We start from the raw sequence: 21447 nt of genomic DNA, 5'->3' as shown, positions 1-21447 counted from the left end.
TCTCGAGCAGGTCCAGGGAGGTGATCCTCCCCCTCTATGCGGCACTGGTCAGGCCGCAGCTGGAGTACTGCGTCCAGTTCTGGGCGCCGCACTTCAAGAGGGACGTGGACGATATGGAGAGAGTCCAGAGGAGGGCCACTCGTATGATCAGGGGTCAGCAGGGCAAGCCTTATGAGGAGAGGCTACGGGACCTGAACCTGTTTAGCCTCCACAAGAGAAGGTTAAGGGGGGACCTTGTGGCCTGCTACAAACTGGTTGGGGGGATCAGCAGGTATTGGGGGAGTCCCTGTTCCCCCGTGCGCTGCCAGGAGTGACCAGGAATAACGGTCACAAGCTGGCGGAGGGTAGGTTTAGATTAGATATTAGGAGGCGCTACTTCACAGTCAGGGCGGCTAGGGCCTGGAACCGGCTTCCAGGGGAAGTGGTCAGGCTCCTAGCCTGGGGATTTTTAAAAGGAAGTTAGATGAGCACCTTGCCGGGGTCATCTGACCCCGGTGCTCTTTCCTGCCAAGGCAGGGGGTCGGACTAGATGATCTTTCTAGGTCCCTTCCGACTTTAGCTACTATGAAACTATGGCAAAAATCATAAGTAGTTAAAAACAAAAAACCCTGTTAAAATGGAACATTTTAGGAGAGTTAAGGAAAATTTAAACTGTAGACAAAACTGAATTAAAACAGAAGAATGCTGAGCAAAGCTCTGTTTGTCAGCAGCTATGTCCAGTAGCCATCTTGACTATATACTGAAGAACGCCCTGCACTACAGCTAGTACTCTTTCCCACCCCTATATCAACATGTGTCTGCCTGATCTCTGCCACTTAAAAAATCACAACTGTAAATATGGAGGAGGAAGATGCAAAGCAGCTCAGGAAACTGAGCTATAACAAAATTCATACCGTGAGACAGAGGCACCACGCTTCCTCTTCCACTTAAGAGGAAGAAAAATTGCTTTGCTATGTTCAGTGAACATGATAATAGAGGGCTAAGTGTAAGAGATTCATTAACATATGATCTGATAACAGTAACTAAGATTTACAAAAAATAGAGAATGCTTCAAAAGAAAAAAAAACTCAGAAAAAACTCCTCTAGTCTATTTTCAATTTCTTTGCACATTTGTCAGCACTGTGCTTACAGTCAGTTTCACGCCTTTCCCTGTATTGTTTGTATGCATCTTTCACAGTTGAAGAGGAGTGAAAAACAATTATTTAAAAAAAATGTGATCGCAAAGCTATAACTGTTAGCAGAGAGTATTAGATGAAGCTATTATAAAAGTTAGCTAACAGATTGGATTTTAAATTTAGGCTCCTGGCACACCTTACATTTATTTAAGAAGAACTAAACTAGTTAATGTTGTCTTAAGTAGTAGTCTGGTCACGTGTTCATGCAGTTAATGATGCAATAAAACACATAATAAAACACAACATTATTCCACAAAATATGTATAATATTTTGTGGCTGGTACCCATTACACCTAAAATTGAACATGTGGCCAGGTATCAGCTGATGGGCTCCCAGCTTTGGGAACACATAGGAACCCATGACTTAGGGTTACCATACGTCCAGGTTTTCCTAGTCATGTCTTCTTTTTGGGTCCTCCCATTTTGGTCTGAGTGGTTTTTAGCATATGTCCAGGATTTTGCTCTGCCTCTACCCCGGCAAGGAGCTGATTGATGCTGGGGGCAGCAGGAGAAGGTGACTGGAGGCAGGGCATCGCATGCTCTGTGTGCGGGCCTAGCAGCTGCAGGCAGTTCTCTGTACGTGTGTGTGTGTATGTGCGTGCACACATGTGCATGCCTGCTGGTACTGGGGCTGTATTGGGGTGGGGGTGGGGAGGACGGCAGGAGGTTGTGGGTTGGGAGTGAGGGACACTGGCAGGGCTGGGTGGGGACAGGGGGCTGCAGGTCAGGAGTGAGAGGTATTACCAGGGACGGGGGCTGCAGGTTGGGAGTGAGGGACACCAGCATGGTCTGGGGGGCAGGGTACTGTGGGTCAAGAGTGAGAGGTAGTAGCAGGGATGGTGGGGGGAGCTGTGGCTTGGGAGTGAGGGGCAGGGGCAGGACATGGGCATATCCCTGCCCCCCTACAATCATATACCCCTTCCCCCTCCTCAGTGTCCTCTCTTTTGAAGCTGAAAAATATGGTAACCCTACTTTGACCCCAAAGTGCTCCTGAGTCTGAGAGCCCTGATCAGCTGACTGGTTTGCTTCTTGCCAGTTTAAGGGGAGCCCGAGATCATGATCCCAGACTTCCCTGAACTGGCAATATGGTATAATTGGGATCTGATCCCCCATCCCAGAGTTGTGCTTCCTGTTGTGTTCATGTAGCATGGCAGGAACCATGATCGTTGGGACTGTGGATCAAATTCCATTGAGGCCTTTAACTGAACATCAGCCAAGGGTCTTAGTTTCTCTTACCTAAATTTTATTGCCTACTCTAATCCAACACTACTTATTACAAAATAAAGAGTCAAACAGAATTTTTCATAGCGGTTCTATAAAATTAAATGTTTGGAATTTTAATTTTAACAAGAGTTTTTGTATTCTTCTGCTTGCTTAGACCCTCAAACATCAGAACTTGGATAGAAACAGAAGTCTTTATATTCATGATAGAGGCATTCAGTTGTGAGGCTCATAGCTGTAGCTTTTCCTCCTGATTTACCAATGGCAGAATTAAAACAGAGCAGCCCCTATCTGAAATTTCACCAATTTTATGCAAATACTGCTAAATAATTTTTACTACAGATATAAAGAAAATGTTCATGATGTGACCCTCAGGGCTTTAATTTCTCTCATTTGTGCCAAAAAAATGCAAGTCAGGAAACCAAAATCTGTGCAAGAACCAAAATTAGAGCATTTTAAAAACAACAGAAAAAACATTTGGGTTCAGGAGTTCAGATTCAGCTGTTCCTGGGGAATGAACTAACCCAAATGAAACAAAGCATTTCCTTTTTTTAATTTCTTATTACAATCTTCCTCAAGTTGTAACAGTTTTCCAAGCTCTTTGAATATAAGTGTCAAGAAACAAATCACCTTTCTTTTTCAAAAGGTCACCACAACTTCACTGCATCAATGCAATCACTGCATTAAAGTGTTGCGAAGGTTTTCTTCTATGTGTGTATGCATACCAATATGTATTAGTCTTCCACTCTTTAGTCACAGACTTGTTACCTTCTAGTCACTGCTGCAGATCCATGGAACAGACTCTTAATGCAATTTCTTTGGCACAGTAAATTATATCACAAAGGTTGTGATGATATACATATCTTCATGCAAAACAAGACATTTTTGCATTCTGAAGATGAAAGTACTCCTTTGCAAGTGTTTTTTAAATATATATAATATTAGAGAGGACTTGTCTGGTGCGACTTACTGGCTTTTGAACATGGCTACAAAGATTAGTGGGACAGTACATGCTTGGCAAATGTATAAAGGTCAGTCCCTCCCCCCACCCCCATCTGTAATCCCAATTGATCTTGAGAGTTCTAGAGGCATCTTTCACAAATGATTGTAGGAGGTGGTTTACGAACACATGAAATATGTCATATCCTCTGGGAACCAGCCACTACAAGGAGATAAGGGTCTATTGCTAGTACTAGCTAACAGAGCTTCTCCTTTGTTTAAGTGGTAGAGATCTATGCTGTGATCCAGATAACATTTGAACCAAAGATTGTTGTACATCTGCAGCAAGCATATTTAGAACTACAGTTTGGGAAAGTGGGCCATTATCTAGTAGTCACAAGTACACCTTAGTACCGGAGATTACATAAGTGCTAGTTTGCCTGATAATATATGTTGCAAAAAGGACCATCATGCCACCTTGACGAAACCAGTTTCTATAGATACCATTAACTCCACAGCTGATCCACAGATACTGATCCTCTGCTGAAGTGTGAAAACTGCAGGTGTCCTGCACATTTTGGGATCAAACCTAAAATAGATATCTGTCCTGAAAGAGTATTAAGACAGAATTATTGATTGCCCTGCTTTTGTCTCACACTCTGTTTATTTCTAAAGACCTTTGCTACGCTCTCTGCATTCTGGCAGCTGTTCCTGCCGCTGCCACTGTGCAGATTCCCCAGGGACCACTACGCTGACACTCTTAAGTGGTGCACAGGGCTAATGCCCTGCTTGCACATCCCCTAGTGATGGTATTGGGAAATGTGCTGCTCACTGGACTGTTCCATGCCACCTAGAATCACATCTTTGGTGTAGGATTCAAACATACAATCCCAGTAACTAGGCAAATTTCAACACATCTAGAAAGCATGGCAGCTCCAGCCATCTTGTACTGTTTGCTTTCAAACTTTGTTACATTGTTTAATATTAAAAATCAACCACCAGTCCATGCTCACTGCAGTAAAAGCTTTTGTTCCCCTCCTGTGATCACTGACTACATGACTGAAGGAGAATTCCTTTTTGCAGGTTTCACTTGAGGCATCGGCTTATTTGAGAGAGATGTCCTAAAATGAGAGTGGTGCAAGATTATGCATTTGACTCTGTTTTTGGCAACAGTGACTACATTTTCCAATTGCTGGGCTCAAGATCAAACCAGATGCTCAAGGGGATAATGGATGCTGACAAAGATAGAAACCAGGACTCCCTGGGATTCATCATCTGTATATCTTTGGGTCTTTGTTTCTGTGATTTCTGCCACTTAACATACTAGTGACAGGACTTTGCATGGAAGCTTATATCATACACATTTTAGTGATGAGGTCCTCATTTATAAAGTTAATAGTGAAAGAGGGCTAGTAGAATATATAAACTCTCTTCTTAGGATGCAGCATTGTTTCTAAAGCTGCATATAACACTGGTCACAATGGGACACAAGCAGAGCTTAACGGTCCATCAGTGGTAGTGATGAAGGAAGCTGTAGGACAAAACTCATGTTTTTACAACTGGTCATCTAACCGTGGCTCTGAGCTCTGCATTTACAAAACAGATTTCACCAGTGGAACTACCCCAGTGGGGTACTTTGCCAGTGTAGACCAAGATAAAGAGGAACCTTGCAGATGGAAGACGAGAGGAAGCAAAACTAAAATTCTTTTGTGCTTTGTTCCTGAACCTGCAAGTTTGCATTTTCTAACCATGAACCTGACAAGCAGATAAAACATGGTACAGACAAACCACAGCATTTTAGATTGTTTTACAAACATTGTGTTCCCTTACCTGGGGATTTTTAAACACTGCATATTTTTCACTTTTTTCCAAAAACAGTATTTTATTTTCACTGTCCCGGGTCCAGTCTGATAAGACTTCAACAACATTTTCATGGTCTTCAAAAAACCTTTCTAGAGAGACAAGAAAGTAACATAAGACATGCTTGCCTCCCCACCTCAGAGGCTGCAGATTGACATCCCCATCTCTGAATAATTACTGTCTGATATGTCTTCAAAATCTGAGAGCCATGGACTCCCTTTCATTGCACAGAAGGGAGCAAACCACATGAAAATCATGTCATATAGAAGAAGAAACCAGCTACACAATAAGCATCATGTAGCTTTAGCATCCCCCTGAAGTTGGCCCTATGTCTAAGATGCACTACATGTTTTCGGAGGCATAGTTGACTAGTGCAGCGGATGGAATTAGTGCAGCTGTTTCCAGTGTGTTTCACTGATTTATAATATGAACATGAAGTATACTGCAAAACTGAATATAAATTAATTTTTGCTGGGACAGCACTGACTTGTCTCCAAAGCTCTGATTGTTGAGTGTCCTGAATCTCAGAGCATCCAACAGAGTGATGTAAATGCTTAGCCCCTTCTCTCTAAGTATAAAAATGGGTCTAGAGCACACATGGGTTTCAGGGAAAAATAACTCAAGGAAATGTTCTATTTGCCTGGAACTGAAATATTTTGGTTCAGGAGTTCTATTTTTGTTAACAAACAGGGAAATGAAGAACCATCCCACAAGATGTGGGAGACTCATGTGGGTTCCATTCTCGGCCTCAGAGGGCTTGAGGACTTGAACCCACATCTCCTATGGGGGAAAAGAGATGACGATGCAATATATACTCCATTGGTCTTTTCTTGCGTTTGTTGCTTTTCTCAGACCCTCTTTCACTCACTCAGTTGAAAGGATAAAACACATCCCCCACCCATAATCAGTTCTGAGAATTAATTGTCAGCTTTCCACAATTCCAGAAGATTATCTTGAGAATCAGGCTAAATGCAGAGTTGTTCTTCAGCAAGACAAATAGTGTAATGCACCAACTGACATTTCTAGACTGGATTGAAAGCACAAAGCACTGGAAAAAACCTAAGGGACAGAAGGGTAAATATTATCCTAGAAGGTATCAGTCTAATTTTGAAATGACTCAAAATGAGTGGCAGTGGCGATCCTGCACAGTCACCCCCACAAATCAAGTAAAGGGTTATAAATGAGTCCACTGATGGCTAAGAAGGCTGATCCTAGAGCCATAGACTCTCCGGCAAGCGCTATAGGTAGTGGTTAAAGGGAGGGTCAGATCATAGATTTCTTGGTCTTGTTTCATTTCCTTCTGTTCCTGTCGTTTTTCTGCCTCCAGGGCGAGACGGTTTTCTTCAAAGTAAGATACACTTTCTCTCACAAGGCATCACCATGTAGCCTTGTCCCAAGCTAGTTTTTTTTCCCAAATTTGAGGTGTCATACTTCTTAATGTTTGCCTTGGTGTCCTCTGGTCCCCACATATCCTCTGTCCTTGGCTGAGTTTGGAGTATAGCAGTTTTGCCTTGTCCACCTCAGCTTCTGTTAAATAATCAGATTCCATACTGATGGTGCTAGTGTTAGTGAGGACACTGGCATTTCAAATCATAACCATAACCCACCCACAGTGATAATACTGAGGAACAGAGAAGCGTACTCTGTTGTATTAGAACTGATGAAAGAAATGGGCCTGGAAAACCTAAAGTGTTAACAGCACACAGTGACTGTACATCATTAAACACTTTATTTCAAGTGCAGAGACCATGACCTGCTTTGTGCCACGGTAAGCCTTCATCATTAAAAAAGTTATATTGATTTTTTTTTTTAAAGCAGAACAGTGAAAAACATTTGAAATGTAAAGTAATAAAGGTTTCACTTTAACAATCTGTCTTATTTCCTTTCCCTTTCTTGGTAGAATATTCATAAAAGAAAAAAACCCATTCCCTGCTTGATATCTTTCAGATGATATTGAAGGTGATAATAATGGCCTTTTTGGGAAAAGGAGGAAAAGTTTGTTGAGGGACCGGAACTATTGTTGTTGGAACCAAACAATAAGGTAAATGCACACAAAAAAGGATAAAGAAAAGAACAGCAGACAGAAAATGCTGCTTTGGGCTTTTAGTGCTGAGCCATACTTGCAGCCTCATTCCTCGAGAAAGACAGGCACTTCAGCACCTGGCAAAGTTGTACTGGCTGCTTAAGTCATTTCTTGTAGCTGATTTTTGTCAAGCATTCACAGCAATATTGCAAACGATACAGTCTTGCTAGGCTGAACCTGCTTTTCCTTAAGGCAGAAAGAGGAAGAAAGGAAAGAAATGTAACAAGGTAGAAAAAAGAAAAGGAAATGGGAGGCATGGAAGAAACCACAGGAATGCAAGTCTCACATTCCAAGTGGTGTTTTCAACTTTCCTAAAGTTGACGGAGCTTGTGATGGGTCCATCTTTGCCCTCGTTTGCCAGAACCTTGGCTGATGATCAAGGTGATGAAGGACCAGTGCTGCCATGTTGATCCTCAGTCTTACAATGACGATGGAGGTGTCAGACCTAATAGTGAAGTTCTTTTTTTTCAACCTACCTGTTCTACCTGGCGTCAATGTCAAAATATGGTCTACTGATTTCCAGTCCTAAATTCGTTCCTCTTGTTTCAGATTCAGGCATGATATCCATCCTCACTGTCCTTGGGTAGTATCAGGAGATCTTTTTTTGGTTTGGACTAATTTTGCGGGGGGGGGGGTGTTGCGCACATCTGTGCACGCCCTCCCCCACTGTTTGCAACATTTTTATAAACAAAGTTTATATGAATAGCTGAATTAGACTTTTACCATGAAGAACTTGGTATGCAACAACTCTAAATATAGGGACAGCTTAAGTGAAACATTAAGCTGTTCACTCTCACAAACTATAAACAGCCACATACAACCCCATGTTATACTACTGTCAAGCTTTCAGAGAAATGTCCTGAAGTCTTCTGTAGAGCTAGTCATTTTATTTAAAAATACCATCTCTCATAACAGACATGCTGTAAAGTACTCTAACAAGAATGTTTTGGTATAAAAATGGCTTGGACTCCTAGGAGTATCTACTCCCTTGTTATCTATCTCAGGCTTCTTGCACATAATCAACATAAAAAATGCGCTAGAATTCTTATGCAAGGAAGTGATATAATAAAATGTCTTTAAGCACCTTTTAAGCTATATAAACTCCAGCAAATATTCCTACTATAGTAATCAAGAACTATTCTAGGAGAACACATGAAACCCTAACCACTAAAACTTATACAGTTTGTCAGTCCTTTTTCTGCTGTGGCACTCTGAACAGCAGAAGTCACAGAAGATATACCGTGATGCATTCTACTCTCCCAAAATGAAAAAATCCTTCTGCAAATGAATACCTGTGTACCAATCTTATCTGGTACAGAAGACAAGGCATCAACCTTGAGCTCCATTCCTGTTTCTGCCACTGACTTACTATACAAGCTTGAGCAAGTCACTTTACTTTTATCCCCTCTTTTCTCTCCTCTTTCCCTCTGTGTGCCCCCTCTTCCCCCCTCAGTGAAGGAAATGTCTGTTGTTATATTACTACAAAGCCAAGCACCATGGAAGGCCCAACTAAGATCAGACTCCCTATGTGCTAGTGTAATAGAGAATATTTACTTCTTTAAAATGCCTGAATGTGAGCCTAGTATCCTTTTGTTTGTGGCTGTAAGGCAAGGAATCCAAAATTCCCTTCTTATTTATACACACAGATAATCAATTTGGTTCCATAGCTATCTATTTCCAGGAAAGATTCTGACCTTACAGTATCCCCCTAATGTGCAGGAATTTTTATCCAGCTTAGATCAGGCCAGTGAGAGCAAAATTCTTTGAAAAGAAAACCCTTCAAAAATCACTCAGAGTGACACTTGTGACATTTCTAGTGCCTACTGACATTTCCAGTCTTTCTTTAGTTAAGATAAGCAGGTATAAAAGAAGGTGGTAATATTGCTTCATGTATCATCTTAATGTGCTAGAAAGAGTGGATTGACAATTACTGTATCTGCCATTCCTGCCTGAAGATTAATATTTCCAGGTTCAGAGGCACCCAGACTCTATTCCAACCATTTGCCACACCTCTAAAATTTAGCAGGATGATTACTCTTGGGACTCTCTTAGAATGTGATGTCAAAGTTAACTTTCTTAATACCTTTTCAAATGAGAGTTGAGATAGTAGGGCCAGATGTGTCTGTAAATATACAGTTCTAATCTTCATTTTCAGTTTGCAGCTTCTCAAAGCTACTTGCTGCACAGGGAGAAGGTAATGGTAACTCTCCTGCCACAGGGGTTTCAGAACAAGAGAATGCTTCACTTTTACTTAGGCCTTGAGGCCTCTGAAACCAAGATGATTAAATTGAACTAAAACAATGTGCAATTTCTTGCATGGCTGTTCCTAGGGACCCGAGCAAACAGGCTTGTTATTCTTTCAGTACAAGGTGCTACCAGGCTGAGTTTTACCTTATCAGAGAGTACTACCCTGTCACAAGTAAAGCATGTCAGAGCTACTGACATGCCACAAAGAGCTGCTTAGTTAATTACAACATTAGTTGAGTCAGTAGATATCATTCAGGCTGACAGTGCTTCTTTCAAAGAGTTTAGTTGGTCAGTTGTATTAAAGTGTATCTCATTCCTGAGCCTGCTGCATGGAAACACAGCAGTCCTCCAGAGGGAAAGGCTCAGTGTATCGCTACACTAAATATCAACTCTGTGTAATAAGGAGGGGAAGGGGGAACTTGTACTTTCAGCTTCACTCTGACATGATGCAGCACTCACATCTCTCAAAATCATATGAACTGCTTCAGCAGTCACGCATCCATCAGAGAGTGAGAGAGAGAGAGCGAGAGCGAGAGCTTATGCATGTTTATTGGGAAATGAGAAAACTTAGCAGCAGTCTCATTATCAATTTTCATTATCAAACATATTACACAAATGTACCATGCAGGCAGGTCACTGCCAATATGACACTTACCAATTTGCAGTTCTGGGTACACTTCGTACAGACACCAATCCACCTTGCAGTCACAGTGGGTTTTCTCAAAAAGATTGTCTAAAACATCCCGTGCCACCTGCCGCTCATCCACCATCAGTGACTTAGTGCTGTTATCATTCATGTGCACCTTGACGACAAGCTGAGTACAGAGGCATAGAGGAGTCAGTTAATTTCAGCACTGAGTAAAAGACTACCTTGATCATGAACCTGCTAAAACAGATAAGAAAGATTCAGGCTGAAGTTTATTTCTGATTCAAAGGCGCCATGTACCACACTGAACTGGGGGGATAATACAGCTTTGGAGAAGTTACGTTGTGTTGACACCAAATTAAAAAAATCTTTTGTAAAAAGGGGAAATTGAACTTTATACTGAGCAAAACTCCTGAAGTCAGTGGAATGGCTGACAGGGAATATGGCAGAACCTCAGCCCTGCCTCTAAGTCCACAGGATATGCAACTAAGGAAAATGCTTGGTACAGCAACCAAGTACAATGAGATGAAATACCTGTAATGAAGGCCAGAATTACTGAATTGGATGGTTTTGTGTTTAATGAGAAAAAGAGTGAAGGATTCTCGCTACATTAATCGGGTAACCTGGAATCAGATGATACAGTGAGAGCTACCAGTGCAAAACCCTTTAATAAAGAGATTATGCATTACAGTGATTGAATGATCCCCAGTCCACGGTTATTATTCCTTGAGCCCATGAAGTACTTTCTAAACAAGAAACAATGTACACACTGCATGTGTGGGTGTGGGTATGCATACTAAACTATAAAAGACTAAATTGAAAATGGCAAATATGCCACAATGGTCAAATCATGCACTTCAGCAAACAATTTCCTATCAGGAAGCATACACAAGCAAATTGAGAGAACTTCTGTCTATGCAGCAGTTTTAATAAATGCTGATTTTAAAATGTTTACATAGCAAACTTCTGATGCAAGAGAGAAAACCTCCATGAAGGGGAGGTAATAGCAGAGAACTAAGATCAACAAGAAAAACTCCTTGCAGTCTTTTGAAAAGAAAAAATGTAAACCAAAAAGCTGAACTGTATATTTGCTCTGGTTTCAAACCCTCTAAATGTTGTTTTTTCCTAGAATAAGGAGCCCATTTGTGGTGGAGGATATGTAGAAAATATATTGAATATACATAATCTAAAACATGTCTAGGAAAAAAGGGAAGTTATTGTCCAGTTCCAATGCTTTGTCTGTTTGGAAACATGCCTGCAGTAGTTTTACACCATTTGCATTGCAATAAGCCACAGGACATTTACCAGCCTCTGTCTCTTTTTAGAGCAGAAAAGACTAGCCCTGTCTAGAATTTTATTTTAATTCTCCCAGAACATCACAGTTAGGACAGCATGGATATTTAACAATGGGATAAACCAGCAGAGTCTAATTCTTAAATATTTAATGGTGTCAAAACATTTCATATCTTAAAACAGCTGCAAAATAAAAATTAAAAAACTGATACACTGTCACCCGAAATGATGATCACTTATTACGCAAGTTAAGAGAGAACAAGATGAGCTGCAGTGGATGCATATAGGAGGAACTCTCTTAAGAACAACTCTTATTATTTCTTCCAACATATCCTCAGGGAAGTCTGTGTATTTCGTTCCATGTGGGAGATGTCTCAAACACAGACACACCATAATTAACTGGAAGCCTGAACCATTTTTTTCTGAAGCTTGTAGAATCTCATCTCTGGTAGAACTGAAAATTTCAGTTCATCCATGGGTCTTAGTTTTTCAGAGCCACTGGACTGCAGCTCCTGTTGAATGCAACCAGGGTTCCAGGGCCTCGTCACACTTTACACTTAGGACACGTTCTATTTAGATTAGAGTAAGCATTACTACAAGCCAGAAAGTTTTCTGAGCCATCACATGGTAATGCTTACTATGATCTTAGCCCTCTGGACAGGGCTGGAGCCTGGTGCAGTAGACAAACAGCTGTTTGTACATCCCAGCCCTTGCACCTCACAGCAGCTTGTTCAAACCCTTTAGTATGGTGTCAGGGCTGAGAGCCATAAACAGCTGTTTGTCAATCTCGATCCCCCCAAAGTCCTGAATGGCTCCAGTGGTGTCCTAGGGTTGGGACCAACAAACAGAACTGGAGCCAGTGAGGACTGTTTTTATTATCTCTGTAGAGCAGTCTCATGGTAGCTGAACATATGTTACTTAATACCATTTAGACATACTCCATACTCTTTGCTACATGATGGGACTTAGCATGTGTTTTACTGCTTAAAATAGGCAGATGCTGGCATTTTAAGCACAGTTAAAACTTCTGAAGTGTAACATGCAACAATACCCCTAACTAATACAATCATAGAAATTTAGGTTTGGAAGGGACCTCAGGACCATCCCCAACTAGATCATTCTATCCAGGGCTTTCTCAAGATGGGCCTTAAAAGCCTCCAAGGATGGAGAGTCCACCACCTCTAGGTAACCTGTTCCAGTGCTTCACCATCCTCTTAGTAAAAAAGCTTTTCCTAATATCTAACCTAAAACTTCCCTTACTGAAACTTGAGACTGTGGCTCCTTGTTTTGTCATCTGCCACCATTGAGAACAGTCTAGCTCAATCCTCTTTTGAACCCCGCTTCAGGTAGTTTCATAGTTGTTAGGGTCAGAAAGGACCTGAAGGCTGCTATTAAATCCCCCCTCAGTCTTCTCTTCCCAAGACTAAATAAGCCCAGTTCCCTCAGCCTCTCCTCATAAGTCATGTGCCCCAGCCCCTGAAGCAATTTTGCTGCTCTCTGCCAGACCCTCTCCAACTTGTCCACATCCTTTCTATGCTGGGGGGCTCAAAAATAGACACAGTACTCCAGATGTGGCCTCAACAGTGCACAATAGGGTAAAATAATTACTTCCCTCGATCTGCTGGCAACGCTTCTACTAATGCAGCTCAGTATGCTGTTAGCCTTCTTGGCAACAAAGGCACACTGCTGGCTCATATCCATTTTATTGTCCACTAACCCCCAGATCCTTTTCTGCAGAGAGGCTGCTTAGCCACACAGTTTCCAGGCTGTAGCAGTGCATGGGATTGTTCCATCCTAAGTGCAGGACTTTGCACTTGTACTTGCTGACGCTGATGAGATTTCTTTTGGCCCAATCCTCCAATTTGTCTATGTCACTCTGAATCCTAGCCCTACCCTCCAGTGTATCTACTGTATCTCCCAGCTTGGTGTCTTCCATGAACTTGCTGAGGGTGCGTTTCATCCCATCTTCCAGATCATTAATGAAGACATTGAACAAAACCAGCCCCAGGACCTACCCTTGAGGAACTCCACTTGATACTGGCTGCCAACTAGACACTGAGCCATTGATTGCTACCTGTTGAGGCTGACAATCCAGCCAGCTTGCTATCCACCTTATGGTCTATTCATTCAACCTATTCTTCCCCAGCTTGCTTGCAAGAATGCTGTGGGAGACAGTATCAAAAACTTTGCTAAAGGCAAGATATTAAGCAGTATTACCAACCCCACCGTGCCAAAAATCATGAGACAAAACTCTTAAAAAAATAAAAATACATAAATAAATAAAAAAATCAAGACACTGGCATGTAAATCATGAGATGGTATTCTCTAAGTGTGTGTGTGGTGGGGGAAAGGGTGAGGGAGGGTTTATTTGTGAAGGTGTCAGGAGCTGTGTGTATCTGAGGGGGAAGGGTTGGAGCCTGGAGAAGGGGGTCTCCATACACCCTCGCAGGATGTGGGGTACTGTGGGTCAGGAGGGAGAAGCAGCAGCAGGGCTGGGCAGGTGGTGGCTTGAGAGTAAGGGGCAGACGCACAGGGACACCAGCTTCAGCTTTTTCCTCATCCTCTGTCAGAAGGTTGCCTTCTTCATTCAGTAAGGGACTCACATTTTCCCTGACCTTTGTCTTGTTGCTAACATTACTTGCAGAAACCCTTCATGTCCATTGCTGGCTGCAACTTGAATTGTGCTTTGGCTTTTCTGACTTCATCCTTGCATGCCCAAGCAATATTCTTACACTCCTCCCAAGTTATTTGTCCACGCTTTCACTTCTTGTAAACTTTCTTTTTCCATTTAAGCTCAAAGAGTTCTCTGCTAAGCCTAGCTGGTGTCTTGCCACATTTCCTGCACATTGGGATGTTTTTTTTCCTGCACTCTCAGTAAGGTTTCTTTAAAATACAACCTCTCCTGGACTCCTTTCCCCCTCAGACTCAGGCCTCCCAGGGGATCCTGCCCATCAGTTCCCTGAAGGTGCCTAAGTTTCTGCTTTTCTGAAGTCCAGAACCCTGAATTCATTCATCTTGTAGTCACTGCTGCCTAAGATACCATCCACTTCTACTTCTCCCACCAATTCTTACCTGCTTGTGAGCAGTATCAAGAACAGCAGAACCCCTAGCTCGTCCAGTCTTCATGAAAGTTGAGCCTTTTTGTACTGCCTTCCTCTCAAAATGATACAATGAGAATTGGCAATAAAACCCCAGTAACATTAAGAGCAATGCGACTAAATCCACGGGTGCCACAACTGTGGAGGCTGCTCCGATGTGCTGTAATTACCACACTCCACCAGCAGTAATTACCATGCTCCAGCAGCCTTCTGAATCTTGTGTATCAGTGTCCCCATGCATCAAAATGGTGGCAGAGGTGTTTGAACTAAAGCTTGTTAAACAAGCTTTAGTTCAAGCACCCCCACTGCCATTTTCAAGCACAGACACACCAATACACAAGATGCTGCAGTGCTTTAATTAGAGCTGGTCTTGGAGCCACTCCAATTAAAGTGCTGCCCCCCAGCCCCAGAGAATGTATAAAAGTACCCCATGTGTCCTGTTTTGAAAGAGTATGGATTAATGTTCTTTATATCAGAGGGCTATGATCTAATATTGTCAGGGATTTCAAGTCCTTACAAGAAAGTTATCTGGATTATTGCTTTTGTCTAGATTTTGGAAACAAATTATTAGAAATTTTCCAAGCAGTTTCACAACTAATTTAGAAGTAGAGAAGTGGAATACTGTTTTTCTAGTATGTGACAGAAAAGGGTATTTTGTAATATCTAAAGGTTCCTTTAAATAAGCCTAATAACATAAATAACTGTATTACAGTGAGCAATGGCAAATATTAAGTTATACGCGCTTAAACTACACTTTCAGTATTTAAAGTCCTACCTTTTTAACCTTAGCTTCCTTCAGTTTTTCCAGTGCAAGTTTAATCTTGTCTGTTTTTGCTTGTGCCTCCTGCTGCTCCTGAAACAACAGTAATATATTCATTAAACTTTGCTGTTTTTATCTTAAAAACAGGTGTTCCAAGTAATTTTATATCATTGTCACCAGGCCTGTCAAAAGAAACTTAATTGTCACAGACCTTAACTATATGGAAAAGAGGGATTTCCCATGGCTTAGCTGCTGTGTAATGCTGTATTCTGATTCACAAGATGGAAGTCTCCTTGTTGCTTTGCCATAGATTTCTTACCAGACAGTGACATGGCCACATTCACAGATTGAAGCAGAAGGGTCTCCTCTATTTATTCAGACTTATGCAGCAGTCAGAATCCCACTGATTTCAATAGGAGTTGGCTTGGGGATGGTGTCTGCTCCTATGACTGACCGACATGCATTGCTCCAATTGCCACAGAACTCTAGTTCTAAATCTGGACTTCTGGATCCTCATTTGCTGCAGGATTGCAGGTGACAGCTGATGGTGATGGTTTTTTTCAACCGTGTGGTTGATGTGGTTTCTTTCTGAGTTCTTTATTGGGAGCTATATCTAGGCTGCAACCACCTGTGACTTCTGATACTGCTGTGTGCAACTACTGCAATAATGAGACCTTTAATTTCATAGTTATTAGGGTCAGAAGGGACCTATTAGATCATCGAGCCCGACCCCCTGCCCTGGGCAGAAAAGCGTGCTGGGGCCAGATGACCCCAGTTTTCCTCAAACACTCAATATCAACTCCCCAGACACAGAGCAGTCTCTTCTCTGCTTTTTCTTTTCCTTTTTGGGAAGAATCTATAGCTTTTGACTAGGTTTTTCCTGTCCCTAGTATTTTTTTTAAACCTTCACAAGCTTATTTCAGAAGGGGCAGGCTTTTGTTCCTATGGTAGCTGGATCAAAACCTGCAGTCTGAAAGCTTTTGGAGTCACTATTCCAAGTGGAATAGCCATTATCCTAGAACTAGGGGGCTAGGGGATGGTGGGGGAATGAGATTGTTTGTAAACTCCTGGGGACTACACTTACAAGAGACATATGAGACTAATTTAGCACTGCTGTGAAGACCTCCTCACAGAGAAGAGCTACTTAGTATTATCTTTCTGGCTGTCCTAATGTTTCCTGCAACTATTTCCTCTTGATGCTGCCATGATGCCAATCCATTAGGATGTCAATATGCAAAGCATAAAAGGTTAAAAAAACAAACAAACCCAATCAATTCCCACCCCAAGTTCTGCATATATGACTACTGAAGTCAGACTTTTAGCTGTGAATGTGAAAATAACAGTTCATGGGAATTTGCATCTCTATGGCACTACAGCTCAGGGTAACTAACTCTGACAACTTCAAAATAGTTTCTTTGACCACACGTATTTTAATAAGGCTTGAGGTTTTGCAGCGAGAGATATGTAAGCTATCAGAATGTAGTCTCTACCCCAAATACCTCACTGCAGGAGTCAAGTAAAAGCTGTAAATAAATAAATAAATAAATAAAAAGTGGTTCTGTAGTCTGGCTTCTTGCTGAATAGCTGGAAAATGTGTATACCAGACTTCTTCACCTGTAAATTAATACATGTTGAAATAGGCTCACACAAAAACAAAACTTTGCAACAGGCTTCTCTCCCCACCTAAGGGCATTTAGTCATCATAACCTTTGCCTTTACATTGGTGCAAATAAAAAAAACAATAGACATAGTAAAAAAAAGTGATCAGGCTAGCAATATATTTTTTGTCACCATTAAATAAACACTTTGACACTGGACAAGATTTGTTTTCTACTAAACTTTTATCAACCGATTCTCCAATGTTTCAAATAGGAATGTACAGATCTAATCCACAAAGAACTATCAGAAAACTAAAACTCTTATTTAGCTTAAGGATAATTTTAAAAAGAAATGTCAGAGCTGATAAAAAACAGACTCTATGCTTCTTTGGAAAAACTGCTGTATTTCTTTTTTATTTCAGCATTTTTAAAGGACATAGCCCTAATACTGGAGATATGAGAACAACTAACTCTTTAATCTAAAGATACCCAACTGTATTAAGAAAAATGTCAATATTGATTTGTTGGAAGACTACCAATCAAATGTTCTGACTAAAGGGGTTATGAAGTGTTACAAGCAAAGAGTTTCTAATTACACCTGGTTTTGGCAGTACTAAACACATTGTATCATGTCAAAGAAAATATTCATTGGCTGAACATCTTTATTTAATAATTTTTAATGCGTTTATTCCTGCTGTCATTTACACTGTCCTTTGATTAATAACACTATACAACAACACTATACTAGCAAGCCACAACTGACTGGCTATCTAAATATGTGAACATCTTCTTTCTCCAGTAAGGAGGAAGAGGAAGGAAGCATTTTTGTGAAGTTCCATGTGCCTGGTGGCCAGTTGCAGACACAGTTCTGAACAGAGATTCTTTGGCAATGTAACCTCCATCTGCTTGGCAGAGCACTTGGCTTCTCAGAGGACAACAGCAAACACCGCCTGGAGACTGGAAATGCACTCAACCTCACAGGAACATTTTGTGGGGAGGAAACGGGGATAGAAGGATGTGAAGTCTTTCCATAAGGGATTCTGGGTCGATCCAAGACTCAACTGTTGTGGCTCAAAGAGCCTGTATTTTCTTCCAGATAAGAGTACTCTAGAATGCTGTACAGCAGTGGACACCAACCAGTTGATAGGGATTGACCCATCAATCCTGGAGCCTCTTGCAGTCAATCTTGGGCTAGGGGGGCTGAGCATGTGCGTGCAAGGGAAGGGGCAGGGGCCAGATATAGGCTCCCACAATGAGGGACAGAGTGCAGAAACAGCCCAATAAGTGGGGCCACAGCCAGGCAAGTGATGGGAGGATTGAGCCTGGGCATCACATCCAAAGCAGGAGGGGTGGCTCCCACTGCTGCATGCACCCCAGTGAATTCTGATGCGCCCAGCCCCTCCCAGGCCAGTCGCAGTGGGGCTTGGAGTGCGAAGCCCAGCCTGCAGTGGGAACCACCTCCTCCGTGCACAGACTTGGGGGGATCAGCAGCGGTGAGGGAGGGAGTGGGGCTGGAGCAGGCCCTGCGCAGCTGTGGTAGGGTGAGATGGGGGGGCATGCACCCCAGGATGGCATGGGGGGAGGGGGTGTGTGCCCCCAAAATTGCATGGGGTAGGACGGGCTGCAGCCGCTGGCTGGAGCTGGGCTGTTCCTGGTGAAGGCTGGGGCTGCATGGCGGCGGTGCTGGGAATGAGGCCATAAAGGGGCTGCAGCCACCCGAAAATTTGTTGTAGTCCTTTCAACGCTCTCCCAGTGTCACCACCATCCAGCCTGACCACAGCTCCTAGCCTCTGCTGGGAAAAGCCTGGCACTGACTCCCAGCCCCTTCCCCCTCCCTGCCCCCAAGAGCATGGGGGCTGTGTGCCCCAGATTTGTACAGGGGAAGACAGGCCAACGCTGATCACTGGGAGGCAGCGCTGGGTTGTTCCTGGCGGAGGCTGGCAGCTGCAGTCAAGCCAGGTGATTGCAGCGCTGGGAGAGGGTTGGTGGGGGCTACAGCAAACTTTCAGGTGGTTGCAGCCCCACATAGCCCCCCTCCTAGCGCCGCCTCCTCTAGGAACAGCCCGGCCCCAGCCAGAAGCTGCATCCTGGCCTGCTCCACCCCGCAGAATTCTGGGGGTGTGCCCCCCACTAATGCCCTGCTGGGGTGTGTGCCCCCTGCCCCCAGATAAGCCACTTGTGGCTCTGTCCTACCCCACCCTGGCTATGATCCGAGCAAGATGACCCCAACAAGATGGACATCAAGATGCTTTTTGAAGATTGCCAGAGTGGGCGACTGTACCACTTCTGGGGGGAGCCTGTTTCAAACCCTCAATACTCAACTAGTAAAGAAGTTTTTCCCTATGTCTAGTCTGAAGTGATCTTCAATCAGCTTATGCCCATTATTTCTAGTCCTCCCCTGGGGGGCCTTGGTGAATAATTGCTCCCCCAGGCTCTGAAGTATTCCCCCAATATACTCGTAGGCTGCCACCAAGTCCCTGCCAAGTCTTCACTTCTTTAGGCTGAACAGTCTTTCAGCTTCTCAACATATGGGCTTGACTCTAGGCCTCTAATCATGCACATGGTCCTCCTTTGGACTCTCTCAAGCTTCTCCTAAAGCTTGGACTCTCTCAAGCTTCTCCTTCATCCTTCCTAAAGTGCGGCACCCAGAACTGGACGCAGTACTCCAGTTCTGGTCTCACCAAGCCCAAGTAGAGCAGGAGGATGACATCTTTAGCCTTGCTCAAGATGCCTTGGTTTGATTAGCTGTGCTAGCTATGGCATTGCACTGGTGAATCATGTTCATTTTGTTGTCTATCATGACACCCAGGTCTCATTCAGCTGTGGTGCTGGCTAGTATAGCACTACCAAGTCTGTAAGCGTATTGTGGATTATTTCTCCCCAGATGGAGCACTTTGCATTTCTCTGTATTAAACAACATCAGGTTGAGGTCTACCGACCTTGCAAGCCTGTCCAGGTTGGCTTGTAGTACCAGCCTGTCCAGGTGCATGACCATGTTCCCCCATAGTTTGGTGCCATCAGCAAACTTTGCCAATTTGCATTTAATACCTGAATCCAAATCGTTGATAAACATGTTGAATAGCACTGGTCCAAGTACTGAGCCCTCAAGAATGCCACTGTAGGAATATAACACAGTGCTGCTGGGGTTCTAGTGCTGCAGGTCCTGCAGGCCATGTTTGACATCTGAGGTAGATCAAACAACTCCAGTGATACTGGGCTTTGAATCAGGGTGCACAGAGTCCCCTAAAGAGATGGTCTCCTCAAAACAAGGTGAGGGCACTTCTTTGTGCTAGTGAGTGAGGCTTCCCTAGTCTGTATCTGCTACACAAGTCAAATAAAAGACTTTAGCTTTTAAAGCAGTCTACTGCATTTCACAAGCATTATTACTGCTTTAAAAATATAGAAGTAACTGTAATCTCCGAGTTACACAAAGGCAAAGTGAAGTTCCTCCCACAGGTTTCTGGCTTTCATATTTCAGTCAGCATGCCGACAGTTCCCACGAAGCAGTCAATACAGTTTCATCCAATTGCCTGTTTTGCATGATCAGTTGGTTTCACCTTGCACTGAATTTTTTGTTCTTTGTGCTCTGAAATGGATCACCTCAATGTCACTGCTACCTTTATGTTCTATTTTGAACTTCCTGAATTGTAATAAACTGTTCATCTTTTTATGCAGAACTGACTGTAGCAGTTTGGGTGGGCCTGAAGAACAATTTTTCACCTTCTTGTCTTTCCCTTCCCAAATACAACTTCTCATCTTCATGGTTACCATACACAAGATTTGCTTGAGAATCTGGAGAGGGCTAATGAAATTTCTTCAATACATCACTACTAATGGAATATTCTCAGTTCATACACAAAGTGTACATGTTAGCATCTGGGGGATCATTAGGTTATTTTTCCCTGCATACTTCATGCTGGAGGACTACAGCTTAGTTGCTTGTACTAGAGTAGGTGTATACAGAGTCCATTGGTTAAAACAGATTTGTAAGAGCTACAAGCATGCATGGATGGCATCATAGGCCTCCGCTCCCCTACCAGCCACTGAGGATAGGGCTGGCATTCTGGTGATATTTAGCATGTGCATAGTATTTAATAAATGGCACTTAAATAGTACTTGTGCACATCTGTATAGTACGATAATAGCATTTGCTCCATATTATAGACAGCCTTTTTGGTTTGTTTCCCTAAATTATTTGAGCAAAAAACGCAAGAAGTGTCTGTAGAGGGTTGCTGCCACAGAGCATCTTCAAACAGGCTTTTGCTACCAGAACATCTCTCAGCAACCCCAGTAACAAAGAGTCTTTTAAACTTGCTGGCCTTTTCTCCTTGGCTTAGTACACCCCAGTAATATACAGTCTTTTAACATATGAAGCAAATTAACAAGAAAAACCTTGCTGTTCTGGATGCTGGGAGGGGTCCCCTGCAGCCCCAATCTTCCCACAGCAGGCTTGCCTTCCTCATAACCCAGCAGTCTCCTATTCTGGAGCTTCTCCTCTGCACTTCTCTAGAATTTTGCTTGTTAGGA

The 21447-nt window shown here is 42.8% G+C and overlaps 1 protein-coding gene across 4 annotated transcripts in view; it reads right to left on the bottom strand.

Annotated features, from left to right (window-relative positions):
- Positions 1 to 21447, bottom strand: part of APBB1IP (amyloid beta precursor protein binding family B member 1 interacting protein) — a 107303-nt gene that overhangs the window by 37412 nt on the left and 48444 nt on the right. For all 4 annotated transcript variants that reach the window (XM_090047386.1, XM_090047385.1, XM_090047384.1 and 1 more), the window contains exons 6-8: positions 15338 to 15415; positions 10181 to 10340; positions 5166 to 5287 (exon numbers count right to left, since the gene is read on the bottom strand). In XM_090047386.1, coding sequence (XP_089903512.1) covers positions 5166 to 5287; positions 10181 to 10340; positions 15338 to 15415 — 360 coding nt within the window. The remainder of the gene's footprint in view (positions 1 to 5165; positions 5288 to 10180; positions 10341 to 15337; positions 15416 to 21447) is intronic.

Source organism: Crocodylus siamensis, chromosome 5, assembly GCF_052110815.1.
Source record: "Crocodylus siamensis isolate JL-2025a chromosome 5, ASM5211081v1, whole genome shotgun sequence".
NCBI classification, from domain to species: Eukaryota; Metazoa; Chordata; order Crocodylia; family Crocodylidae; genus Crocodylus; species Crocodylus siamensis.
This window is presented reverse-complemented; position numbering and strand designations above follow the sequence as displayed.